Source organism: Myotis lucifugus, unplaced genomic scaffold (assembly GCF_000147115.1).
Source record: "Myotis lucifugus unplaced genomic scaffold, Myoluc2.0 scaffold_18, whole genome shotgun sequence".
NCBI classification, from domain to species: Eukaryota; Metazoa; Chordata; class Mammalia; order Chiroptera; family Vespertilionidae; genus Myotis; species Myotis lucifugus.
In genome coordinates, this window is record NW_005871066.1 from 2,703,610 (window position 1) to 2,721,365 (window position 17,756).

General features: G+C 43.2%; 1 protein-coding gene across 1 annotated transcript in view; it reads left to right on the forward strand.

The window, feature by feature from the left end:
• TBX20 (T-box 20) overlaps positions 1 to 17,756 on the forward strand; it is a 44,584-nt gene that overhangs the window by 23,185 nt on the left and 3,643 nt on the right. The window contains exon 6 of the mRNA XM_006085426.3: positions 4,972 to 5,048. Coding sequence (XP_006085488.1) covers positions 4,972 to 5,048 — 77 coding nt within the window. The remainder of the gene's footprint in view (positions 1 to 4,971; positions 5,049 to 17,756) is intronic.

Sequence of the window (17,756 nt, forward strand, 5' to 3'; positions counted from 1 at the left end):
CAGATAAGGGGGTGCTGAAAGAGTGAGTGTTTTGTTAGAACATGCATTGTGTTCTGTTATTAAGATCATACGTGGAAAAGGGCATATGTTTTGACCTGAATTAGTTGGTGATTTGCATATAGGTGCATGTACACTTAACTACAGGATTTCTTCAGCACAGTGTGCTGTCCTTACTTGTTAATGCCTTTTCCTCACACCCAATATAAGATATTGCTGCTCTTTAAATTTGTTTTTGAATTATAAGCCATACCTGTGGTTTGGCTAATCAAAACTCTACATACTATGTTCACTGGCTGACTAGTTTGGGGTCCTTACCTTTGACACAGGTGACACTGTTCAACGGTGTTGCAGGCTGCCGGTGTTCTATATTAGGGGCAAACCAAATGATGTCCAACTGAGTCACTGTCTGTAACTCAGGTCCCTTCTCTCATCAGCTCTCAAATGTGTGACTTCTCCAGTTGTTCCAAACTTCATAAAGGGATGTAAAACCATATCTTCAGAGATGAATTTCTATATAATGACTGGCTTTTATTTAAATGTCCATGGAATAAAACCTGTGCCTGATTTTTAAAAATGCATGATTACCTAGAACAGGGGTCCTCAAACTACGGCCCGCGGGCCACATGCAAAAACAAATATTGTATTTGTTCCCATTTTGTTTTTTTTTTACTTCAAAATAAGATATGTGCAGTGTGCATAGGAATTTGTTCATAGTTTTTTTTTAAACTATAGTCTGGCCCTCCAATGGTCTGAGGGACAGTGAACTGGCCCCCTGTTTAAAAAGTTTGAGGACCCCTGACCTAGAGCATTAAAATTCTATCTAAAAATTATTTTACCTTAAGATAGAAAATCCAGTAAAATAAAATGCTTTCACCGCCCGCCCGTAAACGAAAGAAGAGTTTATTTAGTCCAGCGTTTCTCAACCGGTGGGTCGAGACCCCTTTAGGCGGTCGAACGACCCTTTCACAGGGGTCGCCTAAGACTATCCTGCATATCAGATATTTACATTATGATTCCTAACAGTAGCAACATTACAGTTATGAAGTAGCAACGAAAATAATTTTATGGTTGGGTCACAACATGAGGAACTGTATTTAAAGGGCCAGAAGGTTGAGAACCACTGATTTAGTCTCTAACTGGTAAAAAGATGATGTATATTTCTGACTGCTTTCCCTGGAAGCGAAGTTCAGCAAATGCTTCTGGGTGATGATTGCTGACGGCCCAGGAGACTGAGAATCGGGTGATAGCGCAGTGAGCACCGTGGCTGGTGAAGAACTGGAACCCATGGTCCCTGCGCTGCTCACAATACTCATAAAACCTGTTCAAGATGGGAGTATGAATCCTGGGTCCCCCACAGTTTTAGTAATAAGAGCTCCATTCAGCTCCCCCCTAACTTCCAAAAGCAGCTGTTTTCCCTGGAACTAGATAACATGGGCCATAGAGGAAGTAAGTAGCTGGTTATGTCTCCAGCTCCTTTTCTAATTAGTGCATTCGAGTAAAATCATTGCTGTGACCAACTGGTAAGTCGAGGTGTATGAGAGCACCCTGCATTGTTCTCTAAGCTTTCCTGTTTGAAATTATATCAAAATGTAAGGAAAAAAAGTTACCACTGATACTCTTAGGGCTCATGAAGGAGGGATTTAAAGACTATTGGAAGTATAGCGTTCTCATCATGAGAGAAAATCTCGAAGAAATCTGAAAACTGGTTGAATCTAATTCTTGTTCTCATTCAAAATTGAGGTGGTAAGATGTGGTGACATGCCAATTGAACAACATTACGTGTTGGGACTATTTATTCTCCACGACAGTGCTACAAGCATCACCCTTACCTTTTGGAAATATAAAGACCAACAAATACAATTTTCAAAATGGTTTTCAGGGACAAAGTGGGTCAAAAGTCTTTCTTTAATTATTACAACAGAGAATACTTCCTGTCCTTTTAGTTAGTAAATATTCAAACATAGCTGAATGTTTCACATTTTAGAGGGATGGTGTGAAAGGACTTCTTTCCAAGTCCTTGGTTTTTCTTTTCTTTTATTATGTATTAGTTTCAGGTGTACAGATTATATACTTGACATAGTGTTCCCCTCGATATTTCCAGTACCCCAACTGGCAGCATACAGTTATCATAATATTATTGACTATATTCCTTATGCCGTACTTACTTCCCTGTGACTTTTTTGTAACTACCGATTTGTGTTTCTGAGTCCCTTCACCTCTTTCTCCCAGAGCTGTCCAACTCCCCTTCCCCTCCGGCCACCATCAGTCTGTTCTCTATCTATGAGTCTATTTCCATTCTCTTTGCTTATTTATTTTGTTCTTTAAATTCCACCTGGAAGTGAAATCATATGTTCTTTGTATTTAGTTTTTCCAGCAGATATATTATCTGCCAGTCTCCAGGAAACTTCATTCATTGGTAGATCCGTTTACTTTGTGACTTTATAAATGAGCTTGTTGTGAGTCATTGAGCTTAGAAGCAGACTTCACTTCATTGCTCTGTCGAACAGTTCCAGTTTGAAATTCCCACCTGGGGTCGGCTCACCCTGAAGGTCGCTCCCATGGCAGTGGATGCGATGCCACTCTCTTTACTGGCACCTGAGTCACCTCGGTTCTGCTAAGCCCGGTGTCCTCTGCCTGCTCCATGGCCCTTGAAGCTCTGCTAGGGCAGGACCATGTATTTATCTTTGCACCATCCAGCGTTTCGCATAGGACATGATAAGCAATCCATCTCTCTTAACTCTGTGCTGATGAATTACTGTGAAAGCAGTGTTTCATGAACAAGAAAGCGCTTTAGAAATATAAAGTACTTTAACATAATGATCCAATAGAGAGAGACACAGCTCCTGTCTTGGAATTTAACATCTTGGCGGTATTATATCATCTTAGGACATACCGATTGCTTGGGCTTTAGAAGATGTTTATAAGTTGATTTCAAACAAATAAAAATGTTCTCCTTCGTCCTGGAAACTGAGCTTCCAAAGGAAACCCTGCTCTGAAAGACCGGCTCGGACTGTCCCCTTTGGGGTCCGCGGCTGAGTGAGAGAGGTTCTCTCCAGACGCCTGTGGTCACACCTGGAGCCACCGCGGGCCTCCTGTGTGTTTCTCTGTCTGCATCCTCCACGTGGCTGCTGCTACCCACTGGGAGCAGGCTTCTCACTTAGCTAGCTTCTTTCCTTCCCTGTTTCCACTTCCCAGGAACTGAGCTGAAAAGGACATTAGCAAATTTGTGTGAGTGGCTGCTCTGGAGTGAATGGGCATGGGCTGAAATGAGCATTTCTCAGGCATGGCCAAGTGCCTGACAGGGAAGTACGTTCTCGAGTCAGGAGAGTGTGGGAATTTCTACTCTAAGGGGGAGAAAGAGCACCTTTGCAGCTTGTACACTGGTCAGCTCGCATTAAGAAAACTTGAGTGGGGGGAGAGATTAACCAGTGAACTTCTACGCATATGTGCATAGCCCATGGACAGACAGCGCTGAGGAGAAGGCCTGGGAGGGGGTGGGAGTAAGGTGGAGAGGGTCCATGGGGGGGAAATGGGGCATCTGTAATACTTCCAGCAATAAAGATGCATTTAAAAAAGAAAAATGTGGCAGTAAATAAGTACCTAAAAAAATTTGAAAAGGAAAGAGAAAAGCCTTTCTTTGTAATAATAAAAGCAATTCTTTAGGTGTTAGTGGCTTGAAGTGAACAATAGAGACACTGATCTGAGGAAAAGTTGCTTTTGGCAAAGGAGCATGTCATCTTACTTGGATGGTGGGAACTCCTCACACCCACAACTCTTCCCCAGTTGAGGAGTATTTTGTGTCTCTCTGAAGATTGCCCTGGGCTCTCGTCGTGACATGGATGAGCTGTGACTCCCTTAAAGGGCCCTTGGTTCTTTTTCACACACCGCAGAGCTGGGTCAGTGCTAGGTTCCTGCCAGCTCTGACACTGGACTTGTACACGCATCTTTTAATCAGGGTTTCCTTTCTTTAGTCACTTATTTTTTGCTTCAAACCTAATGTATTATTCTTTGGAGATGCAGTGCATATGGTTGAATACTTCAGACCATGATTCTTTTTTTTAAAATATATTTTATTGATTTTTTACAGAGAGGAAGGGAGAGAGATAGAGAGTTAGAAACATTGATCAGCTGCCTCCTGCACATCTCCCACCGGGGATGTGCCCACAACCTGAGTATATGCCCTTGACCGGAATCGAACCCGGGACCCTTCAGTCCGCAGGCCGACGCTCTATCCACTGAGCCAAACCGGTTTCGGCGAGACCATGATTCTTAGTAGCAAATAACTTCCCCCCCAATGTAAGCATAGAGTCTATCAATGACATTGCATAGGGGGACAACAAAAGACTGACTCATTTGAGTCTAATCATTTGAGTCTACTTTAGTAAGATGGAGGCGGGGTGCTGGGGTAACTTTATATTCTAAAAGCTTTATAGCATCTATTTATGTCATGTATCTCAAGGTAGAATTAAACATGAAGCTATTACTGGACATTTAATCTTTTGATTTATTATGATACAGACACACACACACACACACACACACACACACGCCCATGGTGTTAATAAATGATGTTGCCAAGTCAGCATGAGGCAGTGCTCTTATTTTTGCCCCCCATTCCCCACCGGTGCTGGCCCTCTGGACAGCTGCCCCCTCCCCAGTGGAGCCCTAGCCGATGACGACTGTCTGAATACTTCACATTGTTCACAAGAGGCCCGTCCCCAAGGGTCTCCATCCACTGACCCGCAGCCTGTTCTCAGATACCGCCTTCTCTCCGAGGCTTTCCCCGACCATCCCCTCGCCTCCCTCCCTCCCTCCTGTGAACTCTCTCTAGCCATTTGGACCTTTCTCCCGATCCTGACAGACACTGGATATTCTTACGGAGCCAGGATGGAAAAGGAACGAACACTTTCTGCTTTTATTTTCTGGACCTCAGAAATGACCTCGTTGTGTCACCCCTTCTTCCCCTTCCAGATAACCAAGCTGAAAATAGACAGCAACCCCTTCGCCAAAGGATTTCGGGACTCCTCCAGGCTCACTGACATCGAGAGGTAATGAGAATTTTCTGTTTACTTTCTTTGTCCAGATAAGATAAAGGGAAGAGCGAGTCTGTCCCGCACACGCCTTTCAACGCCAGAGCGCCATGACCTCCCTGGACACGCTCTCCCAGTCTCTGTCCCCTCCCCTCCAGCCATGAGCCTGTAGACACGGGAGTGTTTCAGCTGTGACAGCTGCGCAGCCGCATCTGCTCTGTGCTCAGCTTCTCTGTGAAGTGGTTCCTATGGTCGGGACGTTATTCAGCTGTAAAAATAGGGCGTTGTTATCAAAGTCTCAGTCCTCTGGGTGCCGTTAAGCTCCACGTCTCGAGGGGCATCTGCAGAGAAATGGAATCTCGATACCTCTGAACTGGGTGTATATTTGCTAACAGCACGAATACAAGGGTAGCTTGGGATTTTGAAAAAAGGGAGATGCCATTTAATTCAAGGCACACCTTTTACCCAGAGCTTAGACTGCTGCTGTTTCATAGGAGAGCTGTCAGCTCTCAGGACCTTTAAGATGACAGGTGACAATCATGTGCCTGGAACTCACCCCGCTTGTAACTTAATTCAAATCGTTTACACAGTGAGACCATCTATGTGATCAGTAATGCCTACACTGAGATCCATGGTTTGCTCAACAGGAATGTCAAAAAAAGGGTTTTCAGAGAGAAGATTTTTTAACCTGATTGTTTATATCTCTTACACATACTATGTAACTTTCTGTACTTACTCTGTGTGTGTGTGTATGTGTGTGTGTGAACACTTACGTTCTACTCTATGAACAAATTTTAGTTATGTCACAGTGTCATCAGCTCTAATCACCATGTTATACACGAGATGTCAGACCCTCCTCATCTCCTGTGCCTGTTCTTTTATGTGGCCTGAAGTCTGTATTGACAGGTGGGGTACCCTCTGTTTTATTTTATCTCCAAATCTTGGGGTGATTTTCCTACCAACTGCTACACTTTGCCACACTCTTCATTATCTACCAGGTGGTCACATCTTCTGACCTTGGCACTTCTTCCTAACCCAGTGGTTCTCAACCTTCTGGCCCTTTAAATACAGTTTCTCATGTTGTGACTCAACCATAAAATTATTTTCGTTGCTACTTCATAACTGTAATGTTGCTACTGTTATGAATCGTCATGTAAATATCTGATATGCAGGATGGTCTTAGGCGACCCCTGTGAAAGGGTCGTTCGACCGCCAAAGGGGTTGCAACCCATAGATTGAGAACCGCTGTCCTAACCTGTGTTAGCAACTCAAATTAAGGGATAATTACATGTTTAAGCAACACCTGTCTGATCTTTCCCTCAGCCTTCCAAATGGCAGATCATAGGGGGGTGGTTTTAATTTGGGGGAGCAGATATGGAGGCTTAGTCGGGGGGCAGAGAAGCCAGTAGGAGAGGCTGAAAGTGGGCAGCAACCGTGGGATTTGAGTAGGAAAAAAAGATCCATTAGTTGGAGAGTTTGAAGAGTGGTTGAGGGAGTTGAGATCAGAGAAAGAAGCTGGAAGATCCATTTCGAAAGCAGAAAAGGCAGTGGGTGACCCTCCGGTTAGTTGGGACATAGGCTGGACTTAGGCCTTGAGACCCACCTCAGTGAGAATGTGGTAGCAGCAGTATGGGTAACCAGTGAGTCCGTGTACAAGGGCTACTCAGGAGGCGGCGTGACCTTTGAATCTATTTCTGGAGGGCCAGAGGCGCCGGTTCAGATTGGGATTCTGCAGGTGGCATTGTAATCAGTGAACCTTCCTCAGGGTTAGTCTGGGGTCAAGCAAGAATGAAGACGGTGGCTCAGTGGGGGAGGTAGTGATGTGTTTTCACAGCGTAGGCCGTACCGTCTGTCTCAGATCAAGGGCGAACATGGTGAATTGGGAGACAGAGTCATGGGTTAGAGTCCCAGCTCTGCCTCTGACTGCCTGAGGGGTCCTGGAGAAGTCACCTGACCTCTGAGCCCGTTGTCTTCATCTAGAAAACAGAGAAAAGCACCCTGCGGCTCCACAGGTTTCTTATGAGAAATAAGGAAAGTGACGTTTATGAAGGCAGCTTAGAAATGCGGGTTTCTTATCTAACTAGATGAGCATTGTTTTTGCCCATCCAAGTCTCCTTCTAATGGTCTTAATAAACTGCTCGTGGAGTAAGCATAGCCCCTTGGCCGCACACGTGTTAATGAGATGGGAGTGTCCAGACCGCCCGCCCTTTAGAACGACAGACTGGCTGATGCCTGCGACACGTTTTCCGCTTCCTGAAGCAGCATCCTGACTTCAGGGCGCTCACACGCACACAGCGCTCAGTAGCTCTCGGTGGTCTGAAGGCTGTGAGAGCAGCTGGAGTGACTTAGCTGGAAATGTGCAAGATAACCCAAGTTGTGTGAAATTGGCCAAGGTTTTGGATTTCATTTCCAAGTATTTTAAGTCTGAATTTTCCCTAAACAGCCTTTGGGGATGGGACAAATCAGATCAATTGATCTTTAGAGACCTAAAGGAATTAAATTAGTCTGGAGTCAGTTACTGCACTAAACCACCTAGTAATTGAATTGCTCCTTGTAACTGATTGAAAACAGCCCCATCTGTAACAGCTCAGGGAACTTTTCTCTAGAAGGGATCTGAGAGAAAAATACACTTTTTTATGACACGATGACAGAATTGGCACTTTTCTAACCTAATTGAATATGATGTTGGGAGTATGTGACCTCAATGATTTCCAGTTTCCTGTCCCAGATTTACAACTGCTGTGGGACACCCAAACAAACACGCCTGTGAGGGTGTTTCCCTTACACCTCCAGGCTCATTGTTTTGAGCTTCAGTCCCTCTACAACTGCATGAGCTTTTGGGATGCTCTAAAGCAGCGGTTGCCAACCTTTCGGACCTCACGGACCACCAGTTGGCGACCGCTGCTCTGAAAGGCATTGGGTTTTCTTCATCTTATTTGACGAGGTTCAGTTCGGATACTGAATGTCTCACATACTTCACGTGTCGCCTTACTCTCAGGGACAGCACCTCCCTCATCTGTAAACAGAAATCCGCCTTGTTCGCCAGAGTAGAAAGTATTTTCATTAGGTGCTTTGCACAAATACCTACAATGGACAGCTAAGAAGCAAACCAAACGCCCAAAGAGAATTCTTAAAATAATGTAATTTACAGTTATTTTACTTCAGGGAAAGAAGTATCTGATGATCCCATAAAATAAATAACCTATAGACGGTCTGTTGGCATCTTCTTTTTTCTTTTTGGCGGAGGGAAGGGGGAAAGGACACTTCTGTACTAAGAGTGTTTTGTTTTTGGCAGGGGGGGAGAGGACTTGCTTTTGAAAATAGAATTTTTCATTAGAAATCTGCCCAGTTTAGTCTGTAAAAAGCTATTGATTCCTATATGTCTTTGGCATCCTGCCATTTTACTCAACTTAAAAATAGTAGTTTTAATAATTTTTCCTTTTAGTCTGTTGAGTTTTCCAGTTAGATTGCTATATCATTTATAAAAATGATAATTTTATATTTTTCTTTCTAATAATTATACTTTTTAAAATGTCTTTTTCTTGTTTTATTGCACTGACTAAAATTTCTAGGACACTATTGAAAAGTAATGATAATAGCATTTTTTCTTGTTTTTGACTTATTTAGTCATGCCTCTAGTGTTTTCTAACATATGATTTTCATTGGTTTCAGATGGGTATCTTTATATTGAGGTAATGCCCTACTGTGCCTAAATTAAGAATTTTATGTTATCTTGAATGTTACTTGGAGTTATATTAAATGCTCTTTTAATATCTAATGAGACTATTTTAATTACTTTTATACTTTTAAATAGCAGTATAATTAATTATAGTTATATTGTCTATGTTGAGCCATTCTTGTATTCCTGGAATAAATCCTGTGTAGATTGTATCTCTTTTTCTTATAGTACATTTCTAGCTTTAATCTACTGATTTTGTTAAGACTTTTTATGTCACTCTTCATAACAGATTTGACTTTGTTTCTTCTTGCCTTCTCTGTTAGATTTTGGTATCTGGTTTCTGCTAATTTGTTCAGATGAGCTGAAATACATTTTCCTTCTTTTTGTTGTCTGGACCAGTTTAAATAGCAAAGATGTGATCCTTTACCTGAAGGTTTTACAATCTTGCTCATAAATTCATCTGGGTGCAGTATTTTGGCGAATGCTTCTTTACTTTCTTAGTTTATCCCACAGTTTATCAAATATATATTTAACTTCTATCCCACTTAATGCTTTTTGTCTTAATTCTACTTTGTCTAAATCTTATATTGCTATACTTACAAAATGTTTGCTTTCTTTTACTTGCTTTTTAATTTTTTAAAATTTTTTGTCACTACTTCCTTCTCTTTTGCATCATCAGATATCCTGATGTTTCGTTCATTAAGGAAAAACAACTTTCTCTTGATCGCATTTGATCCAGCTTTTGCTCCTTCTTACAGTAAAGCTCCTTAAAAAGAGTTGTGTGTGTTCTCTTCTCCAATCCCTCTCTTCCCTTTATCTCTTCTACCTTGCCATTTAGACTTCCATCCCCATAACTCCCCCAGTCCACCCTTGTCCAGGTCACCATGGCCTCCCCATTGCTAAATCCAGTGGTCAGTTCTCAGTCCTCATGCTACTTGACCTATCAGCTAAGTCTGACACAGTTGTCCATTTTCTCCCTCTTTTCTTTTGGCTCCCAAGACTGCCCTACTCTACTGGTTTTTATTCTATCTCATTGGCTGTCTTTCTCTCTCCCTCCTTGTTGGTTCTTCCTCTTGTCCTCCAAGAGGACAGTGATGTGTGCCAGGCCTCAGTCCTTGGACCACTTCCCTTCCCAGTCTGCTCCTCCTCTTGGTGATTTGACCCAGTTTCATGACTTTAAATACCATTATATGCTGACTACTATTAAGTTTGCATTTCTGGTTCTGGTCTCAGTAGAGTTAAAGATCTGACTGGCTGTCTCTTTTACTCTCCCCTCTCCCCATACAAGGACCTCAAATCTCACACATTCTAAAACAGATGCATCTCTCTTCTCCATACCTCTCCTCCCTGCGCCTCCCATCTCAGCTGCTGACAGCTGCACCCTTCCCATTGCTCGGGCCAAACACTGGGAGGAATCGGGGCTCCTCTATCTTCTCACTGCCCACATCCAAACTGTCAGCTAATCCTTCAAACTAGACCCAGAGGAGTCCAGCTCCTTCTCACCATCTCCCTTGCTACCGCCGCACTCACCCAGGACACTCATCTCATTCCTAGAGTATTACATTAATTTCTAATTAACCTTTCTGCCTCCACTCTTTCTGCCCTTCAGTCCATTTTCAGTACACCAATCAGAATGATCTTGTCAAAGAAAGAAAGTTGGACCACATCACTCTTGCTCGGAACTTTCTATTTTGTTAGAAAAGATAAGAATTGGCAACACATGGAAATAAATTTGGATATAGATCATATCTGAGTTGAAATGTCATTATTAGAGATAACAGTTTTAGCTTCTATTAGACCAGAGAATGTGAAAACTTATCTGATATTCTCAAGAACAGTAACACACTTAATTTCAAAATTCTCACTGGATTTCTTGTAGCCTTGATGGTTGTGTTCATGGGCTCAGATAAAACAAAAAAAATATGAACTGAAAATATGAGAATATGATTTTCCATAAATAAAAAATAATTTAAATGCAATGTAGATTTTTTTTTCCCATTGGTGTTTACAATATAATCAAGCACTTTGAACTGAAAACTCAAGTCATTATTGGGCTCAGAAAATTTTTCTCTTTTTTTCCCTTCTCCTCCTCCTCCTCCTCCTCCAGGCTTCTAATTAGTTCTCTCTGTTCAGAACTTATAAAACTCCTATTATACATATGTTACATCTCCTAACTCTATGTCCTATTTCTCTTATTTATTGTTTAGCATTTTTCACCTCTTTTACTTTTTACAGATATTGGGAGAATTTCTTATGAGTCTTCTAATTGGTTGATTTTGTTTTCTGCAGCATCCAGTATTCAGTTTACTGCCTTTACTGAGTTCTCTTAAAACGTGGTGACTGTTATTTCACCATTTCCAACTGTACTTCTACATTTCCAGGTTGTGTCCTTTTCATGACTACAGTCCTTGCTTTAATAATACAGGGTCTTCTTTTTTTTTAAGTCTTTTTTTATTATATCTTTATTGATTTCAGAGAGGTAGGGAGAGGGATAGAAACATCATTGATTGGCTGCTTCCTGCATGCCCCCTACTGAGGGTGGGGGGATGGAGCCGCAACCCGGGCATGTGCCCTTGGCCGGAATCGAACCTGGGACTCTTCAGTCCGTAGGCTGACACTCTATCTGCTGAGCCAAACCAGCTAGGGCAATACAGGGTCTTCTTAAAGCTGCTCCAAGATCTGCCTTTATCATCAACCTCGGCTGCTTCGGGGTGGGTTCAGGTGTGGCTGAGGCCTTGTCATCTCTCCCCCCGTCTCCCCCCCAGGTAGCTCTCCTTCTCCACAGACGAATGGCCTGCTGGCTGATGCTTCCCTCCTTTCTTGCTTGTGGCTCAAATACCTAAATAAGGAGTTGGCACTCTCCCCAATTTCCTGAGCTCCCCTTGCTTTCTCAGTGCTGTCTGTGGGGCAGAGAATTAAATGCATAGGCTTATCTCAGCACATTGGTTCAGAATTCATACTGAGAGTCTCTGCAAAATATGTTTAAAACGCCCTGGCATTGAATAACACTTTCAAACACAGGACATCTGGACACACGCCCAGTGGGAATCAGGCCTTTTTGCTCCGAACTCAGCAACACTCTGTTAGTTTAGATGAGGAAGGAAACCTCCGCAGAGTGAGTTGCAAATCTACTCTCCTGGGAACCGATGGGAGTCTTATCGACACCCAGCCACGGAGCAGCAAGCATCTGGGCAGATTTGATAAAGAGGTTCACAGTTTATGGATAATTCTAGGCCTTTCCTCATGACTCAGGTGCAAGAAAGAAAGTGGAATTTGGTTCTGACTCAGCTCTAGGCGGGCTTGTAGAGTACCTGGGGCCGAAGGTTTAAGGGGTAGCGTGGGGTCGGCGGGCACACCTCTGAGCAGGGAAGTGGCTTCGAGTATGGGTTAGTGCATCCCTCTCTGTTTGGGACAGCACACAAGCGAAAATAGTCTTTACATTTTTAAACGGCTGAAAAAATATAAAAACATTTTAATAGAATTATTCAAAGATAATATGTGACAAGCAACAATAACATGAAATTAAATTGAATTGTCTATAAATAAGTTTTATTGAAGCGCAGTTATGGCTTCAGTTTGTATATTGTATGTGGCGGCCTTTGTGCGGCAGAGACAGAGCTGAGTGTATCTGACAGAGACCATGAGGCCTGCAAAGCTTAAAATAGTTCCTGTCCGGCCCTGACGAGAAACTCTGCTGATCCCGGCTTGGAGCTCCCAGGGGCGGTGGGAATGTTGGCAGCCGGGAAAACGCCTGCCCAGAACTGTGACCTCCTCAGGATGATTCTTCTTCTTTCCGGGTTAAAAGGAAGGGACGGAGAATTTCATGTCGAGGCCCATGTGGCGATGCTCTCTGACAAAGCCGGCGGGATGGGCTCTGTGCCCACATTCATCCTGCCTGTCGTCCAGCGATGGCTGAGGCGACTCTGAGGGTCATTTTAGCAGCTGTCGTCCCAGCCAGAGAGAGATGACAGAACAGGATGGCGGGGGGATGCATCCTTCTAAAGAGTCTGCAGGTTTCATCCTCGAGGTTATTTTTGTCCGTCGTCTAGTCTCTTATGAGTAATAGAAAAGAGGCTGCCTAGTTTTTCTCGCTGAGGGTGCTAGGAACGCGCAAGGCCTGTAGGGAGCAGTGGAGGAGGCGCTTGGGTAAGTAGGTGTTAGCGAGAGTCCTAAAACATCGTCCATCCAGTGTGTTGGTAAGGACTCAGAAAATACTTTTTTACTATTTTCCAGATTTGCATTTTAAAATGGCAAAATAATATGATACTTGAAATGCGTAAGAAGCAAGTACTCAAACTTGTAAAATGTGAGCCTCCATCTCTCAGAATCCCCCCTCCAGCCACGCATATGCGCATGTGCACTTTGAAGATAAAATCCAAGTAATAGTATACTATTACTTTCAATGAAATCTGCTGAAAAAATAACATTCCCAAAGCAAAACCCCCTGGATGTTCAGGGCAGCCACTACTCTGAGAGGCAAGCTACTCGGAAGTAAAAGTACGAAAGATAGCAACTGGGGAAAGCTGGTAACAATGGCCTCTGCCCTTGGGATGGCAGCTGCTCCCTGTGCCCCACGGGGTCCCCGGGGGCCCACATTCTGCAGCAGGAGCCACAGCTTCCAAGATGGGGGGGGACAGAGGGTGTCTGCTTCACCTCCGCTGGGAGGGTCCGGCCTCGGGAATCCATGTCGCTCAGAATGAAGAGGCAGAAAGCAAGGAGTTTAAAATTGAATTTTCTCTCTGGGATTAATGAGCGACATATAATATCCCAATTGTGCCTAAATAAAAATAACTTCAATTGCTGGTATACAGTTTATTCTTCCTTAAACACAGACTAAAACGTAAGGAGAATATTTTAAATTTTATTTGGGGCATCCTAGAGTGTGCCCTAACATATTTTGTTTAAACTTGCGCAGGGAATTGAGCTTTGTAGGAAGCATTATTTCGAGGCTGAAATGATGTGGGGAGCCATCCCGTTGACCTCTGTCATTCTACCAACGAGGCAAGTAGGGCCCAGAGAATGCAAGCCATTTGCCCAAGTTGCTCAGTTCCAAGATTTGGACTTAGAACTCAGGGTTCTTTGCAACCAGTATTGGACTTTTTCAAAATAGTTAAATTTTTTTACGTTGGTTTCTACATTTATAGGTTCATAAATCACTAGAGCCATGACGAGTCTTAGAGACCCAGCCCATCAGCTCCCCACACCCTCTCTCTGTAGAAGAAATGAAAGCCCAGCTGCAGAGAACAAGTCTGATCACTTAATTTCTTAGAAAAGAAGCTTTTTCTTTAAAAATCACCCCCAGTGAAGGTAGACTCGGTATAAGAGGCTGCATGCATCCAGTGAGAGCAATTTTTGTTTGGTCGCCGGATTAAAGTCTGCTTTTAAATAAAATCTATTAATCGAATAAATGACCATAACCACAAAAAGGAAGGGATGGTTTTTAGCGGAACTAATTTTTTTCTTTCAAATGATAGAAGTACTCACTGCAAAATCCCTTTACCTAGCGAAGCTGTGTTTCTGCACTTCAGCTCATTCATCGGCCGCTTCCAGGAGGAAGCACTTGTTTATAAAAGTGTCAGACAAACCAGTGTGCCAGGTAGGGGAGCAGTTATTCCCAGTTCATGTCACCTGCCCTCCTTTTCCCCTGGCTCATGTCGGCCTTTCTGTGTCTGAAGGACATTTGTTTCCTGCCTCACAGTCACTGGAGTTGATTTAGAAGTCGAGTGACCGTGTTTTGCCTGGGACCTTTCTTCTGGTTGTCAGCCGTGAGACTTAGGAAATGAAACGTAGCCGCTTTTGTTTTATTCAGTGTAGCTTACTTAAGTTGCTAATGATAAAGTAAAATCAGAATTGTCTATTACTACTGAAAAGAAAAATGAGCAGGACTGAGTCAGATAAATGAAAATAAAAGTCTAAAAGCTTTTTCAAAGATTAATTTAGACTTATTTTGTTTTTCCGAAATGGATTGCATAATATATTTCCGTTTTCAAATTAAAATTAATGATTTATAATACATTTCAAATGGTATTATCTAAAGTTTTCATTTATTAAGTACTTTGTGGAAGCTATAAATATTGATATATCGTCTCCCAGTAATTTATAAAATTATCTGCATAAATCTTTAGAAAAATATTGTGATGAGGAGTTATTTACAAAGGCCCAGCAAGACATGATGCAAAGATGAGCAAATTGATGAGCAAGAACAACTTGAAATATTTTGTTTCCTATAAGTTAGATTTGATTTTAATGGATTTGACATTTTCTCCCAGGACACAGTTTTTTCTGGGTCCATATTTAGGAGAGAAAGTTAAATGTAAATTGAAATAACATTTACTTTTTATTTAATTTCGTCTCTGACATGTATATATTATAGGCTGGTTTGAACGCAGCCTGGCACTTTGGAGCGACTGGAAGTCTCAGTTTCATCTAAAATGATTATGATTATGTGACCAGCGTTAGGGACACGGGACCTGGATCCTCAATAATAACAGTTATCATTGAATTTTGTTATCTATAAGCACTTACTGAGCACCGATTACATTCCAGGTACAAAATACAATCTGTTCATTCATTAATTCTTAATAATAACTCTAGAGCTGGATCATATTAATGTCCTCATTTCACAGATGAGAAAACAGGGTTGGAGAAGTGAAGTAAGTTGCCCACAAGCACACAGCTGGCCAGTGGGAGAGCTGGGATTTGACCTAAGTGGGTTGCAGCAACTGTGCTCCTAGCTGCTAGCTGGGGGGTTCTTCCAGGGGGGCCCCCAGGTCAGCAGTAGCAGCATCGCCTGGAAACGCCCGGATGTCACCATCCCAGGCCTACCTCACACTGAATCGGAAACTCTAGGGTCGGGCAGACACCTGTTCTGACAAGCCCTCCAGGTAATCCTGATGCACACGGTCTTAGTCTGCTTGGGCTGCTAGGACCAAAACGCCATCGCCCGAATGGCTCACACAGACGTTTCTTTCTCACAGTTCTGGAACCCGGGAAATCCCACATCAAGGTGTGGGCAGATTCAGGGTTTGTAGGTTCGCACACAGACATCTTCTGTGTCCTCACCTGGCTGAGAAGAAGGAACCAAACCAAGCTCCTCATCTCTTCTTATGAGACCATTCATCCCATTTACGAGAGCTCTGTCCTCAAGACCTAATTGTCTGCAAAGGCCCACCTCCTAAATCCATCGCATTGCAGCAGTTCTCAACCTGTGGGTCGCGACCATCGGAAAACACATATAGCATATCAGATATTTACATTACGACTCATAATAGTAGCAACATTATAGTTACAAAGTAGCAACGAAAATAATGTTATGGTTGGGGGTCACCACAACATGAGGAACTGTATTAAAGGGTCGCGGCATTAGGAAGGTTGAGAACCACTGCAGGGATTAGGATTTCAGCACTGAGTCTTGGAGGGGACACAGACATTCAGTCCATAACACTGAAGTGTGGGAACCAGTGCCTGATAGAGAAAGCGCTCTTCTCTGCTGGTCCCGAGGCCCGCAGGGTAGCAGCAGACACTCATGCAGACTCGTGACTGCCATCCATCTGGTACGTGCAGCAGAGGAGGACGCGTGAGGTACCTGCTGGTGCAGAGGAGCAGAGGAGGAGAAGGAAGGTCCTGTTCAAGGAGGGATCTGCTCTCCTGTTTCAAAGACAGAGGAAGGGCAGTCAGTTCCAAACGGGCAGAGTCTGTTGGTTCTGCTTATCTAGAGTCTGAGCAGATAGTTGAAATGACTTCAAATGGTTCTGATCATTTTGGCAGGATCAGCATAGGCACTGTAGCTACCCTCTGTCCTGCCCACCTTCTGAACATGACTGTGCCTCTCACATGTTACTCTTGGAACTGATGGCTACAGAGTAGTCAGAAGAAATTTTTAAAAAATACCTAAGATATGATGTACTCTTTAAAAAAAATAGTTTTATTGGTATTTAGAGAGAAAGGAAGGGAGAGGGAGAGAGAAAGAAAAACATTGCTGTGGGAACAGAACATCGATTGACTGCCTCCTGCACGCCCCCTACTGGGGATCGAGCCCACAACCTGGGCATGTGTCCTGACCCGGAATGGAACTGGCAACCTTTGATGCATAGGATGTCACCCAGCCAACTGAGCCACACTGGCCAGGGCTGATGTTCTCTTTCTGCAAGAGAAGTAATTCAGTCTTAGATATTAGAAAGGCTGACCTTCAATAATAGTACCCGTTTCTTTTATCTGTTAAATCCAAAGTGAGTCAATTAAAACTACCATCTCTAGCTTTGGGATATAACAGCACTGAGCATTACAAGGCACTGTGATAGCTTGCAATACCTAAGTCACTTAACCCGTTAGGTGAGCCATTGTTAGTTTTCAGGATACAGTATTTTAGAAATCTTCCCTGTTGTTTTCCAGGCTAAACAGATTCTTTGCACTTTTCATTTTGCTGGAAACTGGGGTTAGACATAAACAGCAAGGGCTGTCTACTCTTCGTAACGTCTTTGAAGAGATGGCCCTGATATGCACCACTGTTTTCAATCACTTAAAAGGCAGTAACTCAATTAGGCCGTCCTTTGTATAAGAACTGCCACTGCTTGCAGTTCACTCCCGGCCGGCACAAGTAAATCACTTCGATAAAATCCCCCTTTCCTCCCTCCTGGAGACGAGAATAAGCAACGATACCAGTGGTCTACCAAGGACAAAATGAATATAATGTGCCTCTTCTAGAAAAGCACCATGTTTCACCAGGCAGTGATGCATTGTGTTGTTCGGAAAAGGATTTTGTGTGTGTGTGTGTCGAGCAGATGCTAAACTGCTTTCAAGCTAAATGCTCGGATTGAGCAGTTGATGTGCCTCAGATGGGAAGAGGAATACGCTTCAGCGACACACCATCCATAACGGGCCCACGGATGGTTGTTCCTTCCTGACTGTGCAAAGAGAAAATACTGTCTAGGGCAGTGATGGCGAACCTTTTGAGCTCGGCGTGTCAGCATTTTGAAAAACCCTAACTTAACTCTGGTGCTGTGTCACATATAGAAATTTTTTGATATTTGCAACCATAGTAAAACAAA